Source organism: Eleginops maclovinus, chromosome 4, assembly GCF_036324505.1.
Source record: "Eleginops maclovinus isolate JMC-PN-2008 ecotype Puerto Natales chromosome 4, JC_Emac_rtc_rv5, whole genome shotgun sequence".
Taxonomy (NCBI): domain Eukaryota; kingdom Metazoa; phylum Chordata; class Actinopteri; order Perciformes; family Eleginopidae; genus Eleginops; species Eleginops maclovinus.
Window position 1 is genome coordinate 12,248,368 of NC_086352.1, and position 19,574 is coordinate 12,267,941.

General features: G+C 38.6%; 1 protein-coding gene across 2 annotated transcripts; it reads right to left on the bottom strand.

Annotated features, from left to right (window-relative positions):
* Positions 1-6,940: 6,940 nt before the first annotated feature.
* On the bottom strand, positions 6,941-18,618 carry slc7a9 (solute carrier family 7 member 9). 2 transcript variants are annotated; one of them, XM_063882593.1, is made up of 13 exons: positions 18,475-18,618; positions 17,609-17,734; positions 15,830-15,977; positions 12,617-12,859; positions 11,664-11,789; positions 11,475-11,574; positions 9,932-9,976; positions 9,662-9,785; positions 9,298-9,401; positions 8,915-9,011; positions 8,522-8,671; positions 7,881-8,055; positions 6,941-7,751 (listed from the first exon to the last, which is right to left on the bottom strand). In XM_063882593.1, exons 2-13 carry the CDS (start codon positions 17,723-17,725, stop codon positions 7,690-7,692), a joined length of 1,491 nt encoding a protein of 496 aa, XP_063738663.1. In that variant the 5' UTR covers positions 17,726-17,734; positions 18,475-18,618; the 3' UTR covers positions 6,941-7,689. The 2 variants fall into 2 exon arrangements, with proteins under 2 accessions (XP_063738663.1, XP_063738664.1); XM_063882594.1 differs by lacking the exons at positions 17,609-17,734; positions 18,475-18,618 and adding an exon at positions 13,974-14,025.
* Positions 18,619-19,574: the final 956 nt, after the last annotated feature.

The window sequence follows — 19,574 nt, forward strand, 5'->3', positions numbered from 1 at the left end:
CTCTCCTACATACTGTATACCCTCTCTTCTCTCCCCTGCTATAAACACAAGAACTTAAGGAATTAATTAGACTCTGGATCAAACACACGTTTGTAAATTCAGCTCAATAAGAAACCAGTACTAGTGTGATCACATGTTGAATGTTGTATCAATTGTCATGCTTGCTATCTTTAATATGTATGTGAAGACCTGTATTTAATTTCAGATCTAGCATGAGAGGTAAAACTGACAGGCTCTTGACCCTTCTCCTATTCACTAAGGGACATGGCAAGGGATATTTTGCAGGCTTTGTTCCTCACACCAAGGGACAGCACTACAGCTCTGTGAAATTGCTGGGAAGAAATGTCTTTGATACAGCAACTGCTCCTGGAAGGCCTTCTCTTTAAAGAGAGTTTCTGCCACAAGGGCAGCTCCCAAATTCATTTTCCCATGGCTCACATCAAAGAAGAAGTTCTGATAATCTGCGAGACACAATCCTGTTTATGTTAAAGGTGAAAAGGTGGGGTGGTTTGGCACTACATTTTATTTATGTTTGACGTAACTCAGTATGGCCTAATCTCTATCCAAGGTGTTACTTCTCCATCCAGCCCCAGTGTAACAAATACAATATATTTATTTATAGTAACAAACCATAGCCTGCTCTGTGCGTGCTTGATACCCAGCTGCACTCGCATTACTCCATGTGTCGATAAAGTGAGTTGATTCATGGCTGCTAATATGAGAGGCAAGCTCTCTGCATCAAGCTATAGATGGATTGTATGGGAAATCTATGTGAACACATTTGTCCATAAATGAGAGTCTGTCTTATCTTTTAATGCCATGCCTAGATAGGCAGGCCGGGTGTTATTGACTTGGGACAAGCAACATGTCACAGCTGGTAGATTTGCTCTGAGGGGGTATATCAGAAAACAGGATTACCTATTAGTCAGTTAAGTGTGAAAACAGCAGTATTGATTTGAAGAAGCGGGTTATTTGGACTTTGGATATTAGCTCTTCAGTATCTGAGAGTGATATATCCTGCATATTTAGTTTATATTTTATAAAAACTAAATGACATATCAATCTTGTTGGTTGAAGAAAGAAAAAGTCGGTTGATTTCGCCAGCTTTTTTTATTAGTATTATACCTTTTTGTAATTTCTCTCGCTTTTTCGCAAAACATTTGGCAATGTGGTGTAATGTATTGCACTTGCTGTGTGTTGATTGAACCCGAATGACGATAAGTACAAATAGTTTTTTTTATCAATATGAGTTGCACAAATGCTCAATGACAGATGAGGAAAACCTCCTTTGACAGGGAGTTGTGAAATCAAAACTCTACTGTGAAGCAGCAGTATTTAGAAGTACACACAGGCTGGATACACATCAGAGAGGACCCTGCCAGGCAGCCAGTAAAAGCTGTTGCAGTCCTTCAGTCAAGACAAAATGCCCCCCTACCTATTCCCTCTCATTGTGTTACACTCTCTTTCTAGTCGACTCTCCTTTCATCTCTTTCACCAAAAACATGTCTGTCTACCTCCGCCTGCTTCTTTTTCTTCCCTCTCTTTCTGTCTCTCTTCCACTCTTAAACACACACACATATTCCGTCCAGCCTCCTACTGTGTGCAGAATGTGTAGTGGAGCCACCCGTACATCATGCGGGGGAGCCTGCCTAACTAGCCTCCCTACCATCTCACTATCTTCTGATCAAAGAGCCGCTAAACAGCCAGAAACTACAGCGGGTGCAAGAGTGGAGCATGCACAGCAACACAATTAGCAAGAAGCACTTTTTTTATATATTTATTTCAACTCCGCTGCCGATCCCTCACATTTCCACACACACAGCGTCACAGCCGTGCATATGTGTGAATACAAATGTGGTATTAACAAAAACATGCAAATAACTCAACACACACACACACACACACACACACACACTGAGATTTCACCTGTGAGCGAATGTTTATGATAGCATCAGCCACTGATCTCTAAGTTGCTCAATTAAAGTTAGTGAAGAGCCTTAACAGGGCAAAGAGAGGAGAGGAGGAGGAAGATCAAAGGGAATACAGAGAAAATCCTGGCAGGAGAAAGGGAGAGAGAGGAAGAGGAAGTGTGAGAGAGTGCACAGAGAGACAGGGTGTGAGAGAAAAAAAAGGCTGAGGGTGAGGAAGACAGTGAAAGAGATGGATAGTACAGGAAGACAGACGTACTGCTTACTAAAAAATAAATAAAAGGGATGCGCAGCAAGCACTGACAAAAAATGACAACCTGAAATTCCGGTATCTGTTGTAATTAATTCACTATCTATTAATGTTTACTGTAAAACACCTGGAAACGTACGAGAGAAGGGAAAGAGAAAAAGAGAAAGGGCAGCTCAGGGGGCTAAGTTCATACATTAATGAATCATATATGGATAAAAATAAATACGTGGCCTTGTTGGACGGTTCTCCTACACAATACTGTAAATTAAAGCACCACTATGTGACTTTTGCAACACTAAAGGACACATTCATCTTCTCACAAATTAAACACTGAATTTATAGGCAATAAAACACTGTGTGTGCTTCAGCCTAAATAGGTTCTGGATCAGCAGTGTACAGTGGATAGTACAGGCTACTGTTTGCAAACTTTAGATATATATTACTTTGACTGAAAATAACAAGTTTCTCATTTCTACTTTTGATATACATTACATATTTTGCAATCAACATGATCCCATAAATACCAAAAGTGATGTTATTCAGCAAACACGACATAATCTCTCTTTAAGAAAATGAGCAGTAGGCCAGCCAGAAAAAGGGAGACAAACAGGCATTCATAGTGGCAAGAGAAAGGCTGTCAAACACAGTTATTAATGAGACATTTGTGAGAGAAGAGTCATTTGAAATATAATAATTCAAATGAAAAGCATTTTTTCATAATGTTCTTAACACTAAAGGCAATGCCAGAACATTTCTGGGAGCAGTGCCAGGTGGGGGTGAGCTACAAATCTGGGGAATGTGTCTGGGGGAAGATGGGATGTGGATACTGTCCTGTAAAAGGATCACAGTGTACAAGAAACGGCTGTGGCTCACTTCACTGCCACTGCTTATTCAAGTGTGCCCTCCAATGGAGGAAAACAGGTCGTGTTGACAAAACAGACTCCTCTGCATGAAGTGACACTTGGTTCCTTTTCCCCACTTGTGTTTGGGCTCAGCAGGAATTTTATTTCTCACTGTGACCCAATGTTCTCTGCCCACAGGTGCCAAAATAAGCTGAGTATATTTACAGTTTAACTGTGAAATTATAGTTTTTTCCTAACCAATAACTCTTGTTTAATATTGCTGAATTCTCAGTGGAGCAAACAGTGAGTAAGTCAAATATCAAGGATGACAGATAAACCCAGAGCTAGCACAAGCAATATCATATCCAAACTTTTGCAGGTTCAATACTTTACTGAGGACTTGAATCATTTCTGATAATTCAAAAACAATCAGAACACTGCAGACTTCATTTATAACATACGTTCATCAGTGACACATTATAAAGCAGTTTTTCGAAAGGTCGCTGAATGATTGCGTAGTTCTTTTCAAAATGCTAATGCAGTAACTGATTGGAAAAGTGCAGTAATGTGATGATAATAAGATGTAGATGAGGGCTCATCAGAGCCGTCTATCCATTGACAAGATTTGAGTGTACTGTAAGTACATGCAAGGCTGCATGCATATGCGCAGACAGTGTGTGTCTAATGTAGTGCACATTCACTTTCATCAGAATATTTTGCATATTAGTGTTCAATCAATTCCCCATGGCACTAATGCAAAGTTTGATTAGGACCAGTTATAATTTATTATAAACAGGAATCAATTGAACTTGATTATATCAGAGCCAGCATACATGACCAGTTCATCTCATTTTAGGAAAGTTTTGAAATAAATGTATACAGTCTGAAAAAAGGTATATGTGCACCTGTTTAAATTGTGTGCGTTCAGAATATGCTGCATGTTATCATCTTCTGTTGTCTTTTATCTGCCTGAAAAGATTTGCACATGAACAAATTGATTCTAACTTTAAAAACCTTTGAAAATTCTGCTTATCTGGTATTTTAATGCAACAGACTTTTTGCTCCTGAACTCTGCTACCGGCGGGATGAGTCAAGATCTATAAATGCATAATGACAGAGAAAGAGCCTTGTGCTTCCATTTGTGGGAAATAACCAAAAAAGTATTTTTTAACATTTTTGGAGGCAGACTTTGAGTAAGAATTTGAGGTCCAGTACGGCCAGAATTGGATGTCATTGTGGTTCTTTTTAGACTGGTGTAAGGCCGACCACCTTCACTTTAATGCAAGTAAGACAGAGAGATGGTGATAGACTTCCTTAAGACATAAAGGACAGAAAAAGATTCAATAGACTGCTTAAGAGGGCTAGTTCCATCTTCAACTTCTTCCTAGATTGCATAGGTGGGTGGGATGTCGATGTAAGCCAAGCTGACGTCAATCATGGACGAAACTTCTCACCCACTGTCTGAGACTGTGGGGGCCTTAAGCAGCTCCTTCAGCAACAGACAGTGTGAGAAGAGCGCTACTGCCAGTCACTTAATATGACACTTATTGTGTATGTCAGCATCACTCACCACTTAAAGCATCACATACCGTTCTCTGAAACTTCCTGCGTGTATCATTTATAGTTATTTATAGAACAAAGAACCTGTGTTTCAATAGAGGGTGCACTTTTTATGTGCTTTATCTTTCATGGAAATTGGCTATCTGGATATGTTTTTTTTTATTGTTTATGCAACAAGGAAATGTCCCCTGTGTTGGATAAAAAAAAAAAAGAAGATTAATATTTTCGATCAAATAATATTATGATTATCTTATAAAATCCAACAGATTTTTTTTAAAGATTCAATCAGTCATTTGAAAACAGCGTGAGATGAAATTATTCCATATTTCATAAAAGGTCCAAACAATGAATGAATAATGATTTCCTTTTTTCCCCTTTCATTTTTGTACAGTGTGTCGTCTGATGACACTTCTTCACTCACAGATTTTGAATGCTTGAAATTATTTGTAATATATATTACTACATATCAAAATAGATGTGTGTATTCTTTCTGACATTGCCTAACTATTTATACACATTCCATACGCATCTGATTAATTAAGCAGTATTTTATTCATGAAATCGGACTGAGCAGTAAAGTGCTTCCTCTGCCCGACCCCACACAATCAGCAGCTGGATGAATGATGCCTCATACTGTCAGGCACACTGAGTCATTCATGAAAATTCACCCACATATCCCACACAGACACTATTCACACTTCCCTGTGATCTAGTGAGTTTATTATAGATATGTGAACGTGAATAACAACAACTACAAAAAACTTACTTGACTAATTCTCATTTTGATAAATGATTGGAGAATTATCTTTCATCATTTTAGGCTTTTTTCCCCCTGTAAATTCTGAGTGCTTTGAAGTTTTCTTCTGTGTCCACAATTAAAACTGGTTTCATTGATCCTGGGACACAGTGCCCGTTAAAGAGTGATGAAACACTATGAAAACCTGGTCTCTGTTTAGTGCAACATTTCAAAAAAGCAAAAAGATGATAGCAGGATGACTTAATAATAAAGTTAGCCAAGGCATTTATGCTGCAGCTACTTTATATAAGCAAAATCACAACTATACCTTTGAGCTGGCCTGTTTCCAAGACAGTCCTACAGCTTGTAAACAAAAAAATGCTCAGTGTTTTTGTGACCGGTGGACTTGATTCTGCATTCTTCACAATGCATGTCTAAAAGGAGCCAAATGCAACAGGCCAGGCAACACAACCAACATGCTGATTCTCTAAACAGTTCCAACCTAATTTGGCAGAGGATGCTGCGCAGAGTCCATGCAAATGTTCTCTCATTTAGCACAGCCGATGTGGATTTAGCACACGATGTGGATTAAGTGGCACCCAATGTAGAAAATCTTCACTTTTACACCACTGGATTTCACATGAAAGATTTACTTTGTATGGAAAGACCGTGTGCCACTAGAGGGCAACAAAGACCAAATGCAGCTTTGGCCTGTTTACTTTATGAAGCCACTCATACTATACAGCAGTATGTCAGAAAAAGATTGAGAACGACCCAAAACAAAGTCAACTGCCATATTCTGAAAATACCATTATGTCATGTATGACATTTGTGTGCAAGTTATTTTTTATATTCTTACTAGCAATTTACTCTTTATGACAAAGTAGTTTGTCCCAATTGTAACCAAACCGCTAAACATTACAGTAAAATTCTCTGACAGTCCAGCTGCAGTACATGCTAAAAAAAATCAAATGTGTGATTTTCAACACAAACTGCAATGTATGGCCATGACATGTCATCTTTACTTAGATGTCCTCATGCCGTCCTAGGTATAGTGTTCACATATTATGACAGTAAAGACTGTAGTGCTCCCCTTCTTCACCCTTTGAATACTATTACTCACAATGAGATCAAAGTAATATTACATATTATTGGAAATATTAAATATTCATGCATTATGCATTATATATTGCTAATATATCATAATGAAAGCACAGACACGCCATGCCTTTGCTCTTCTGTTTAACAATGCTGTACTGACCTCTGGTGGACAATTGAGACCTTGTTCATCACAAATCATATTCTTCTTACACATAACTGTGGCCATAAAACTAATGACCCAGTTGTTCCCTTAACAAAAGGTAGGAAATCTCTAATATAGCTCACAAATCCATGAAATGAAGGTGATTGCAGTCTATATGATGATGTTCAATACTTAATGCTTTAGGCTTTAGTTTTTAGGTTCACGGTTTGTTGTGCCTATAGTCAAAAGCATATACCTCAGCATATTCCTTAACAAAACATAACTAGTATCCATACTTTGTGAGTTTACACGTGACAGAGTGCATACAGCTTCTCAGAGCACACTGTGCTGAAGTTAGTAAAACACAGTAGGTATATTCGCTTGACTACATGTCCAGTTTATGCAACATTAATACATTTAATAAACAACGGCTAGCACAATGCATCCAGTGTATCCCAGTGTGAAAGATAAAAGTGAGAGAGTTTTTAAACCATATTTGTGTTTCAGTTTACAACCACAGGAGCTATATAAATAAAAAAGATGTCCGTCGGAGTAGTCACGTTGTATTCTGCATCCTTTTATGTGCAGATCATGCATATCTAAATCCTCCAGTAGTTCTGAATGAAGTGATCTTTGGTAATTAAATTCCACATCACCTGAACATGAAGAAATGTTCTACACACTTACTAAAGGATTGATGCTGGTTATTTATTTATTTTTAAAAAGACTTTGTCAGTGATTTATTTGATTATGTGTGGAGGGTCATCATAAGAACATGGTCAAATTCTACAACTCACAAACTCCTCCACACTTTTTATTTCAAATATCTTATACATCTAAATTATATGTGTATGTATTCCTAAAGGACAATCTTTAGAAAAGTAAATCCTCTTCATTTGTCCCTGAAATGAAATGACTCATGATTTCCTGTAACACCTGTAAGCTGGTTCATGGACAACCCACATCTCCTGTTACTTTTGTACAACCGAGGTCAGCTATGATTTTTTAACTGTGATCCACTCTGGTCACAAAGTGCGTAGCTGCTTTAAAAACTAAACAAAAAAAACCCAGCCCCAACATGTTTCATGACAAACAGCAGAAGTTGAGCTCGTTGTAAATTCTGTCTCTTCTCATGAGGTTTTCTCCGGAGGAACTACTTCCATCAGCAGCTGGAGATGCATAGTGATGGGTCCTGCAGGTGAATGGACATTTAAATGACATCAGCACAACATAACACTGAATTGCCTTTGGTTGTTGTTTAGTCTAAACTGATGGTCAGGAAAAACACAATGAGAGAAATGTCTGTAAAAAATAAATATACTCATGATTCTGCGTGCCCAGTTGACCTTCCGATGGACGAAAGGGTAGTAGAGGAGAAGTCCACTCAATATGAAGACAGTACAATAAAGGTACTCCAGCTCTGGCTTATCAATGATGGGAGCCAGTACTAAGTAGCAGGACACCAGCACCATTATGCCTGCCAGGAAAATCGGCACCTACGAGTAATCACAACATGTCCTCTTTTTAGTGTGAACCTTTACTTCTGCCCTGTAATCCCAAACCCAAATTAATATCCATTATTTCTGCAAAAGTTGACAAGTTCTGCTAACTGGAGGTTTATTTTTGCTCAAAAAATACATTGCTTCAAGTCTCTTTCACAATATTTGCAGCTGTACACAAATAAGTCTTTATCCTAATGAGAAGAACATATCAACTGAGTTGTATTTCATTTATAATAGAAAAATATCAAACTATGATCTTTTGCACAGGGTTGAGATAAAAAAAAAAAAAGCTATGCAAAAGTTTAGTTTTACCTCCATAAATTATATATTGAAGACTCTATTAAGAAGTGTTAATTCTTGGGCCGGGCATTTGTGAAATTCCCAGCAGATAAAGATACAGATTCAAATTAACAAAGCACCCAAACACACATCCTTAAACACTTTGATAGGGAGTCCTCACCTTCACTGGTCTGTGCAGCTCCTTCCTGGTGTAACGCATGACTATGAGAGCCAGTGCTGTCAGACCATAAAACCCCCACTGAGCAAAGCTGAAGTAGTTAATGAGGGTGTTGATGTCTGCTGGGATAATGTAGATAGTAGCCAAAATACCCTTAAACATAGAGAAACCAAACAGAAAAATATATTGTTTACTTTAATGTAAACAACACAGTGAATACGTTATTTATATAATTTTGGATAATACAAAAATAATGTAGGCTTCTGGTAAAATTACTTCTTACGTTTTTGTTTTCAGTACAGTGTGAACCATCATGCAGATGTTGAAAAAAGACAGATGACCATGTAAGACCAAATTAAAAAATACAAGGGGTCTGATTAAATATGCAAGACTCACATTGAATATGAGAGCAGGAGCTGGAGTGTAGTGCTTCAGGCTTATATAGGATAAGATTTTCACCATGTGACCCTCTCTACCAGACACATAGGCGATTCTGTGAGAAAGAGAATTAGAAATGTGTTGTTGTTATTTTGTTGAGGATTGTTCTTGGACTGGAGTTTCTTGAGTTTTTGTTTCTATTCTCTATCTCTTTCCTTTTGACTGTCAAAGGCTCTCCACCTCTAATGCACATCAGTATTCTCACTAACCTTCTTGAACTCTGTTTACTTGTGCTTTCTTTCTTGATTATGCAAACCACATACTGTATATTCACACAGACAAAACATTTTTTTCATTTTGCTTCTGTGTTTCATAAATGTTGTGACAGTTGTGCTTTTTACCTGCCAGCGGTGAAGCAGCTTCCATTGGCAGAGCCGAAAGTAGAGAAGACAACAAAGAGAGGAACGATCCAAGACCAAGGGTGGAGGACTCTGTCTCCAAAAGTCTAAGGAGGCATAAACAAATCTTTCAGAAACAAAAAAAGGATAACACAAAAAAACAAATACAGAGCTGCTATAAATATTAAGGCTAAGTCTCAAGTGTACATACTGTATATGGGGGGGAAACAATTGATAGAGGCAGGTCTAGATACTCGAAAATAATTCCCCAATTAACACTACAAAGCTAAATCATTACAAGTTAATTTTGAAACTTTTTGGCTCCCATTTTTTCTCAATAACCAAAGCAACAATCTATGATTCTTACCACGGCAACAGCTGGGGACAGCAGCAGTTCAGTGGGGGTCATAACAGTGAAGTAAGCAATGTTGACCATCACATAGCACACAGATACCAAAGGGATCCCAATGATGATAGCCAATGGCAAGTTCCTGAAATGAATTGACAGAAAATATTTACTCATGTGCAATTTAAGGGTGTGTGGCCTACAAAAAGAAATGCTGCTTTCTGTATAATAACTATTATAAATGATTGCAATTTTTTTTTAAAAGGTTGAGACTAAACTTATCGGTCTTACCTGAATGGGTTCTTCAGTTCTTCTGTAATGAAATTCAGTTGATTCCTTAAAAACAAGGAATATGTGTCATTTATAAACTGTGCATATTACCATAAAACAAGACATTCAAACAACTAAATAGTGCATGTATAACAGTAAAGTGTTTGCTCAATCTCCTCTGCAATACAGCACACTGAAATGCGCATGGACTTGCTCCACCATGCAGAACGACCTAGTTTTTCCTGCAGTGGATCACTGCATTCAATGTCAGGGACATGGTATTTTGGTATGCTGTGGTGTTTCACATGGGCTTTGATCTCTGATTAGCCTTACTGGTACAGAAGGTTATAGATTGAAACCCCTGCTGTGATTCTAACATAACAGAAAAAAGAAAGTGCACAGTTCAGATGAGGCCATCTTTCCAGTTGCCCTCAGGAACACTGACTGGGATTGAAGATGTACATGTAGGCCATCCAAATTGACCTTACACATTACAAAGACAGGCACCTCAGTCAGGCTACAATGCACAGCCACACACTCCAGTGCCAGGAGGATTCGAAGGGAGGCTAACTACATAAATATCCCAGGTGGTCACACAGCACTAGAGACAAAAGCATTGGTGTGGAAACCCCAATGTTACAATGAAGACACAAACCCAGTAATAGGACCCACTCCTGAAGAGGAAATACAAATACAACACAGACACAATCTTGTCCCTTTTTAACCAGAAGTGACACAAGAGGGTGGAGCAAAGTGCAACCGAATGCTAGCCGAGGAATGTTGTTCTCTTTAAATGTTTACCGAGGTCACCAGAATGTAAAAACTGACTTTATATTATAGGAAACACAGTGTACGTTGTTAGACCCTAATGCATATGATGCTTTATCAGCTATTTTAAAAGAGACCCACATTATAAAAAATGAACATCAGGCTGTTTTGAAGAAGACTTTAAACTAATGATTGAGTTAATAAATCATGTGAGAAGTAGGATCATTTTTGTCATAGACTTTGTATACCAGTTTACTCAGACCCTGTTGTCCATTAAATGGAAACCAAGTTTACGGCACTTTCACATTGGCTTCATTTTTCAGACCAGGAGGTTGTCACTTGCCCTGCATGCATTTAGTGTGCACAAGAATGAAGAGTGAACAGCTGGGGAAGCAGCTGCCACTCACTGGGCCCCACTGCCCTTTCAAGTCTCTGCCATGCAACAACACGGCATCTCATTACTATGAGAAAATATAATACCTGTTTACCAAGGAGGACAGATTTTCAGTAAATGAAAAACCCTAACTTGATTAAATTGTGGAACTGTGGAACTGGGTCTTTCCTGGAGATAATAACAAGGTTGTTTGAGGCTTGAATTCACAGAATGGGAGAAAGGAAACAAGGTTCAAGAGTAGCTGAGAGGATGAGTAGAGTCAAAGTGCTCCCGATATAAAGCCATGTAGCAGGAAAAGGCTTATCGTATAAGTTGAAAAGTATACTTCAATGCATTGCTTTAGAAAGAAGCGTGGTTAATCCTTGAGTTAAAGTGCTCAGTGAAGTGAAGTATAATCGTTACCATCCATCATAAGCCCAAAGCCCGTTATAAAATGCCAGTCCAATTGCTCCAACGGACGATGATGAGCCTTCAAATGCATTTGAGAAATTCTCAGAGTTTCCTGGACACAAATACACAACAGTACATACATTGTTATCAAACTTTTCATTCAAATGTTTTAAAGTACAGTTGTATATAAAGGAAACTGACCTTGTGCCAACATAACCATGCCAGCTACCGCTATGACAAGAATGATGAAAAGTTTGGCCATTGTGAAGAAGTTCTGCACGTAGTTCGCCAGCTTAACGCTCAAACAGTTGACGGTGACGATCAAAACTGAGAAGACACACAAAGTGAGGAAAATAAGCACACCAATCTGGTGATTTGAAATGAAGAGTTATTATTTCTATACTGTTATTTCCTCAAAACATGTCCCTTACCCTATGATGCAGACTTCAACAGTGTTACAATTATTTCACATTTGTTTGGTATCAATGATGTTCCAATGAACAAAATGAGTTGACGTAAGGTAACTCTCCTCATCAGCTACCTATGTTTCCTCTAATTTCCTGGAGTCTCCCACACAACCTTATTTCAAACTCTAAGAAACATATTATTCATCAGCTAAGCTGTATTTCTTTGAGTTAGCCATTTATTTTGACGGGTCGAGAAAAACCTACATGAGGGAATGGTCAGAAAACCTTGAAAGCAGCCAGGTAACCCCCACCTACCAATGCAATATTTGTCTTAAAGTTCACCAAAGTTTAACTCCACACGAAGCTAAGATGTAAATACAGAAGTGCATGTAAGTAAAAGGGAGGCAAAAAGTGAATTTTGCAGATAATAGCTCTCACAGTTAATCTTATTTGGCCTTTAGGGGGCGGTATGAACACTTTTTCAAATAATCTGACATATTATTAACTTGTTAGGAAATCTTTGATTATTGACACACTCTGCCTTTTTATTCAAAGTCCTGTTTCTGGCCTGTTGACAAAGTAAGTTCAATCTGAATCTCTCTATTGGACCCCCGACTCCTGACCCTACCCCCTTGAATCACTGTTAAAAAACAACATTTATTACAACAACTTTAAAAGTGTAATCAACAAGTCATGTGTGATGTACTGTTATTAAAGCTTGAGTCACAAGGAAAAGAGTAAACTTACATATAGCTGCTGCTGAAAGACACTTGGTGACAATGACAGGGGGAGTACAGCCGGGGTAGAAAGGAGTGGAGGCATATTCTGCAAAGCTCAGAGTGATGATGGCGAGGGAGGAGGGCTTCAGCACCATAACAGTGGTCCAGGAGAAGAGGTAGGCTACGAGGGAGCCAAAAGCCTCTGAAAAATACGAATACTCCCCCCCCGATTTGGTGATCATGGTGCCAAGCTCAGCATAACACAGAGCTCCTGTAAAGTCATAAATCCATGTGAGATATGTAAAGTAAACAAGGGGAGTTTTATAATTGTTCTGTTAGAAAATTCAAGGATAATTCTGAATGTGGGTCCAAACAAGCAACCCAAATGATAGAGGGAATGGAAATGAAGGAAATAAAATAAAAAGTAATTGAAAACAAAATACTGTGAAGTCACTGTTGTAGATAATATCAGATCCAGCAATGGTGCAACCCAAATGATGGTACACACCCTTAAGAGCACTAAGTCATATAGAGAAATCATAATAAAATACTTTAACGTTAAGGAGTGTAAAGGTAGGCAAGCCAAAGCCAAAGTTCAAAGTTGTGTGAAAAACAAATCACTGCAGCTCATTTTTTTATCTCACAGATTGTTTTAGTTTGTTAAACTTGTAAACCAAGTCTATGCAGATAAACATGAATATGTTCTACCTCCTAACTCTGAGTTTTTTAAGCATACAAAAACACTTGACAAAGCCACTAAAGAGTAGCTTGGGAATCTTATCAATTTACCGAGTAAATCATTGTTGTTCAGTTCCCAAACAAACTGACTCGACAGTTATTGAATTACAGCAATTACTCTCTCCTTACCAGGCAACTCATTTTCTTGTTGACCAAGTTGTTTTTTTCCATGACCACTTTCAGTAACATCATTCTGCCAATTGTGTCAATAATTACAAATAATTACAGCATGTTTACGAAGACACAGAATAAGTGTTTCAGGCAATGAGTAAGAAGGGCTCTCATGATTTTCCCTAAAAAATAATCACAGATTCACAATAACAAAAGCAGGGAGAAATGTACGGACATTTTGAAAAAGCAAAACTAATAATACTCAAGTATAATCAGTCCATTCATTTTAAACTTAAATGTATTGTGCGTTTCATACACTAAAAATAAGGGTGTAGGGATAGATTTAGAGGGAGACAATTGGTTAGTGAGAAATCAACCAGAAAAACTCATTAACAAACACTCACAAGGCCTAACGTCTTCACACACAATATCATGTTTTCAATCGATATTTCTTATTATATTGAGCTATTGACAATAAGAGTATACTGTACAACACACTTAGTATTGAATACGATAGATTAGGGTCAAGGTTTTACCTTTAAAGGGAGCAATTTAATTAGGGTCTGAGACCAGAGGTCGGCGAAGACCCTGCAAAACAGGGAAAACGACGGTCAAAAACTCAAAAAAAGGGGCCGAAATCATGACAGTTGGGTCACTGTACTCGAAGCATAATTGATATTGAAAGGATTATTATTATTATTATGATTGACTGGTGAAAATAGACGTGTGAAATGTGTTCCGGAACTTTGCGTAAAAAGATGCGCAAGCCACGCCCACTTCCGTTTTTAACGTAACCTCCCCCCTTTAACTTTCTCATAAACGAACAAAATTTGCTACGTATGTCTAGGGTGCGGAGACGAACCAAAAAGCCTCTTGGAGGGGCATGAAAAAACGTACAGCAAGTCAGCCATTTTTAATCTGCAGTTGGAAAAACGCCCTCCGTACTTTGACGAACTCCTCCTAGGGCACTTATCCGATCGACTCCAAACTTGGAAAGTAAGGTCTGGAGACCTGGGCGGTAAAACGAGATCCAACAGATTTTTTTTTTATCGCACGACGTTGTCGTAATGTGGCGCCCATTTTCAAGTTTGCCCGATGCTAGGTGATCCCTCGCCATGGACCAAGATGATGTCATAACTCCAACTGACATAATCAGAACAGCCCCAGATTTCAGATGGCCATTACTACTGCTGCCCTGAACAGCTCTACGTCAAATCGGATGTTTATAAATGTCGCGTTTCGATGGCAACCCATCCCACGCCATAAAACACGATGTTGCAGTAACTGTGGAAAATGGTCCGATCCCCCAAACTTCACATGTACATCACTGGTCCATGCCTCAACAGCTCTACCTAAAATCTGAGGTTTCAAAATGTGGCGTTTCCATGACAACATATCCCTCGCCATAAAACACGATGTCGCTGTAACTCTAATGAACATTCTCCAAACGGCCCCGAACGTAATATGTTTGATAACGATGCAAGCCTCAAGACACCTAGGCCTATTATGGGGTGTCACCATATAGTGTTGCTATGGCAACCCAAAGCTCCCCATGAAACACGGCTTTCTCATAACTCCAGTGAAAATTCTCCAAACGGCTCCAAACTTCATGTTTCATAACGATGCAGACGTCAAGACACCTACGCCTATTATGGGGTGTCATCGTATGCCGTTGCCATGGCAACGCATCCCTCGCCATAAAACACGATGTTGCCGTAACTCTACTGAACATTCTCCAAACGTCCCCCAACTTCATACGTTTGATAACGATGCAGACCTCAAGACACCTAGGGCAATTATGGGGTGTCATCGTATGCCGTTGCCATGGAAGCACAATGCTGGCCATGAAACACGGTTTTCTCATAACTCCAGTGAACATTCTCCAAACGATGCCGTCCTCAAGACACCTAAGACTATTATGGGGTGTCGTCATAAGCGGTTACCATGGCGACAGATCACGCGTCATGTTTAGGTTACTTCTGTAACTCCCATGTACATTCTCTGATCGGCCTGAAACTTCCCACGGTTGCTAACGGGCGAGTCCTCGAGACACCTTTGTGACGCGGCGACGTGCGGACAACAGCAGACCTGCGTGGAGCGTCAAAGACCCACTCATCTCTGCTCGCAGCTTTAATTTTCCTTTATAGTCAGGTAAAGTGCCTTGCAGTAGCAAAGATATGGCAAGAGCAATATCCGACATTGTTTCACTAAAAGATTAATGTGTAATATACATCAAAAGAACAGTTGTTATTTGTGTGTCTGTTTTGTAGCATGTTCTCTTGCATAGTGTGCTCTCATAATCTCTATTCTCTATTTGGAGACAGAAATCAAAGTAGAGGGAAAGACATGTGATGCTGATAAGAGACACATGTTGTTGAGATGCCGTTCTCACCCAGAGTGGCTAACACGCCACAGGCCGCCCAGATGAGCAGGCATGGGCCCACAGCTCCAGAGTACAGCAGAACAGACTTAGGAGAAATGAAGATGCCCGAGCCAATCATTGTCCCCACAATCAGACAGATGCCACTTAACAGACCAACCTGAACACATGAAGAGACAATAACAGAAGTGTTACCCTCAATGCTGTTAAACCTCTTGAAAGTTTTTTTTAATTTTTTTTTAATTATTCTGCGGTTTACATTATGATAAAGTTTCTATCCATAATAAGGAAAACTATAGGTCACTTTATTGAAATGATTGATTTGGAATGACCTAGCAAATCCTCTCAAAATCAGTAATCTCTTTTAAACGACCTCTTAAAACCCATTTTTATAGACCTGCTTGTACAGGATGTCGTCTTTTAATTGCTTTTATAGCTTTTTAAAAATTTTGCTTCATGTTTTTACTGTTTTTATCTATTGAGCTGTATCTCTTTCTAATCGTTCTTTGCATTCTTTGTGTTTTCATTTTACTGTATGTTGCTTTTGCTTGGCTTTGTCTGTCAAAATACATAAACTTTGATTGTTTTTGTATTATTTGACACACTCATTCAGGCTAAGTTGTCAGCATTCCTGTTGAACAGGCCATGAGGAGATATCTAATGCAGTAAAATTATGTATATCCAATTGAGTTGAAAGTATCAGTGTGTCATACTTTTAATATCAAGAGCGGATTCTCAAGGTCTCACTAATCTAAAGTATCAGATAGCCTTCATCTCCCTCATGGACATTGTGACACCTCAGGCTCTACACCATGTAATTAAATGAAGCCAATGAAAAATGCAAGTTAATAATTTGCCTACTGGATGTGAATGTATAATGTTGCCAACACTGAAGCAAGTGCTCGATAAGCCATAAGTATCTGTAACTAACTGTAGCTTCAAATTCTGAATTTGTTGTCCCCTAACTTTTCCTCTAGTGCCACAATAAGAATGACATGGATACATTTCTATAATAATAAAGTGACCCACATACTTTTCATGTAATTCTGCCTGCAGGTCAACTGATGACCAAATAAATGAATGAATGAATGAACATTTATAAAATCCTCATCAATCTCTCTCCAGAGTTTTGTGGTTATAGCACAGTACATATTAGCACTCAAAACTAAACAAAAAGTGACTGGCAAAATGTATTTGAATACTTTGTGATTATTTTAATTATTCAAGTATTCTTCTCAATAACATTCTGCTATGATAACAAAAGTTAGGTGGTTGCTTGAAATGAAATAAACCCAGTGGGTTTTCTGGCTCCTCGGACACTGTAAAATATTTGTTGTCTTTGTTTATGTGTTTTTTAAATCGTGCAAAATTAAATGTAAAGAATAAAACAGATTTGTCAGCAGCTTTATGTAGTGCTTATTATTCATTTGTCATAATAATCCTAATTTATCCAGTTAGATGTATCGTTTTCGTCCCCCCTAAATTCACTTTAGGGATTAGAGGGTTTAAGGGGCCTGGACAGCACCTCTGAGAGGATCATTGTGGACTTAATACACTGAGATGGTTGTTGTGGTACAGCCTGGTACTCAGGACCTGCCCCCATTAATGTTAAAAGGTAAGGATGGTGGGATCCTACTGTGTGAACATCTAATAGGACTTGTTCTCAGAAACAAAGATACACACACACACACATACACACACACACACACACACACACACACACACACACACACACACACACACACACACACACACACACACACACACACACACACACACACACACACTTACATCTTTTTGAAGCACAGTAGCCTTTGCAGGTGGCTTGTCTTTAGTCTCACAGTCCACGTTGTTGCTAGTGGAGACATTCTGCGACTCTTTCCTATTCCTGATGTTGTCTTCATCCATTTCAGTTTGCTGGTGCGTAGGAAAATGTAGATACATGAACACATTTACTACAACTTTTACAACACAGGTTGAAAACACTGTGCTGCTACCAGCAGTACAATATGCTCTCATCTAGTTAAACAATGACGTTTACACAAGTAATAAAAAATCTGCCTAAATCCAAATCTATTTACATTGTTAATCCTGTAATATTTCTCAATGTATCCTGTAAAAAGCCATTATCCAGATTTTGATTTTCCACAGCATTTCTTAACATTTCTAGATTACGACTGGCACAGCGGGTTCAAACCATAAATTTAGCCACACCAAGTCATATCGTTCTGTATTATAAAGCCTCTGAAAAGCAGCTTAGACTACCATAAATTCCAAGAAGTCATGCACCTTGTACAAACCGTTGTTCGATTGAGATATCAACTGTTAGTCAAATCACTGCAAAGCTTATTCAAAGTTTCATGAGTATAGATAGATAGATAGATAGATAGATAGATAGATAGATAGATAGATAGATAGATAGATAGATAGATAGATAGATAGATAGATAGATAGATAGATAGATAGATAGATAGATAGATAGATAGATAGACAGAGAGAGAGAGAGAGAGAGAGAGAGAGAGAGAGAGAGAGAGAGAGAGAGAGAGAGAGAGATAGATAGATAGATAGATAGATAGATAGATAGATAGATAGATAGATAGATAGATAGATAGATAGATAGATAGATAGATAGATAGATAGATAGATGGTACACTTACATAATGACTCTGAAGAAAACCACTTCAGTGATGCAACATGAACCTTGATTGTTTCAAGCCCAGGTACAGTACTGTAAACCCACAACAGATACAGGGCTAAGTCTAATGAAGGAGAGCAGGAATGTAAATGCAAATGAAAACCTGGGTTTCCCTGTGACTGAACACACTCCTCCAGTGGGAGGTTCCCAGATCTGATTGGACATCATGGACAGTCCTGGATTGAAGGGAGGTGGGTAAAGTCAGGGAAGCAGATTTGGACAGGACAGTTTCAATTTTCAACAGAAATCTCTAAAACCCTTCCTGCTCTGAGCTTTTTCTCACATGACCTTCTTCACAATGCTTCTTTGATAAGACACCGGAATGAAATCTGAAACCGGTGCATGTGTGTGTGTGTGTTTGTTACATTACATTCCCTTTCTACTCTGCCTTTCATTCTTAAAAGTATCTCTCTGTCAGACAACTTGCATGTTCTCCTTTCTGTTTGTTTCCTTAGCAAACCTTTTTAATTAGTGTAGTATCATAAAAGGTGTCTCCTTGAGCATGACTTCTGTTTAAAGGCAGCTTTCTCCTTTGTTCACACAAGCATCCCCCTGCAAGTGCATGTGATTGAGATCAAGGTTTTTGTTCAGACGGTTTTACCCCTCAAAATCAGAAGGGTTTGAGCTGTTTTTTTCTTCCAGTATTCAATTGTTTTGTTTAGGCTCTCAACAAGGACATCCACAACAAAATGATACAGGACATGATATTTGGGTTTGCCCTGTTTAATCTGCTATTTATTGTATCACTGACCTCCTGTAGTGGCTGCAGTTTTTGCTGAAATACAAAGGACATGTTTTTAAGAAGCATGTGAGAGAAAATGAACAGTTGCTGCAGACAGACAGCCGCACCTGCTCACGGTAATTCTCTAACACGTTGGTATTCGCTGATCTGCAAATCAGGGGGTCAGCAGGTCTATGCTACCCTCTGCAGTCAACATGTCGAAATACCCTTGGTTAAGATACTTAACCCCAATTTGTTCCTGTAGGAATTGAGTGTATGTAAGTGACTTTTGTGTCAGCCACAAATCATGTAATGCAAAAACAAGTTTCAGACATGTTCAC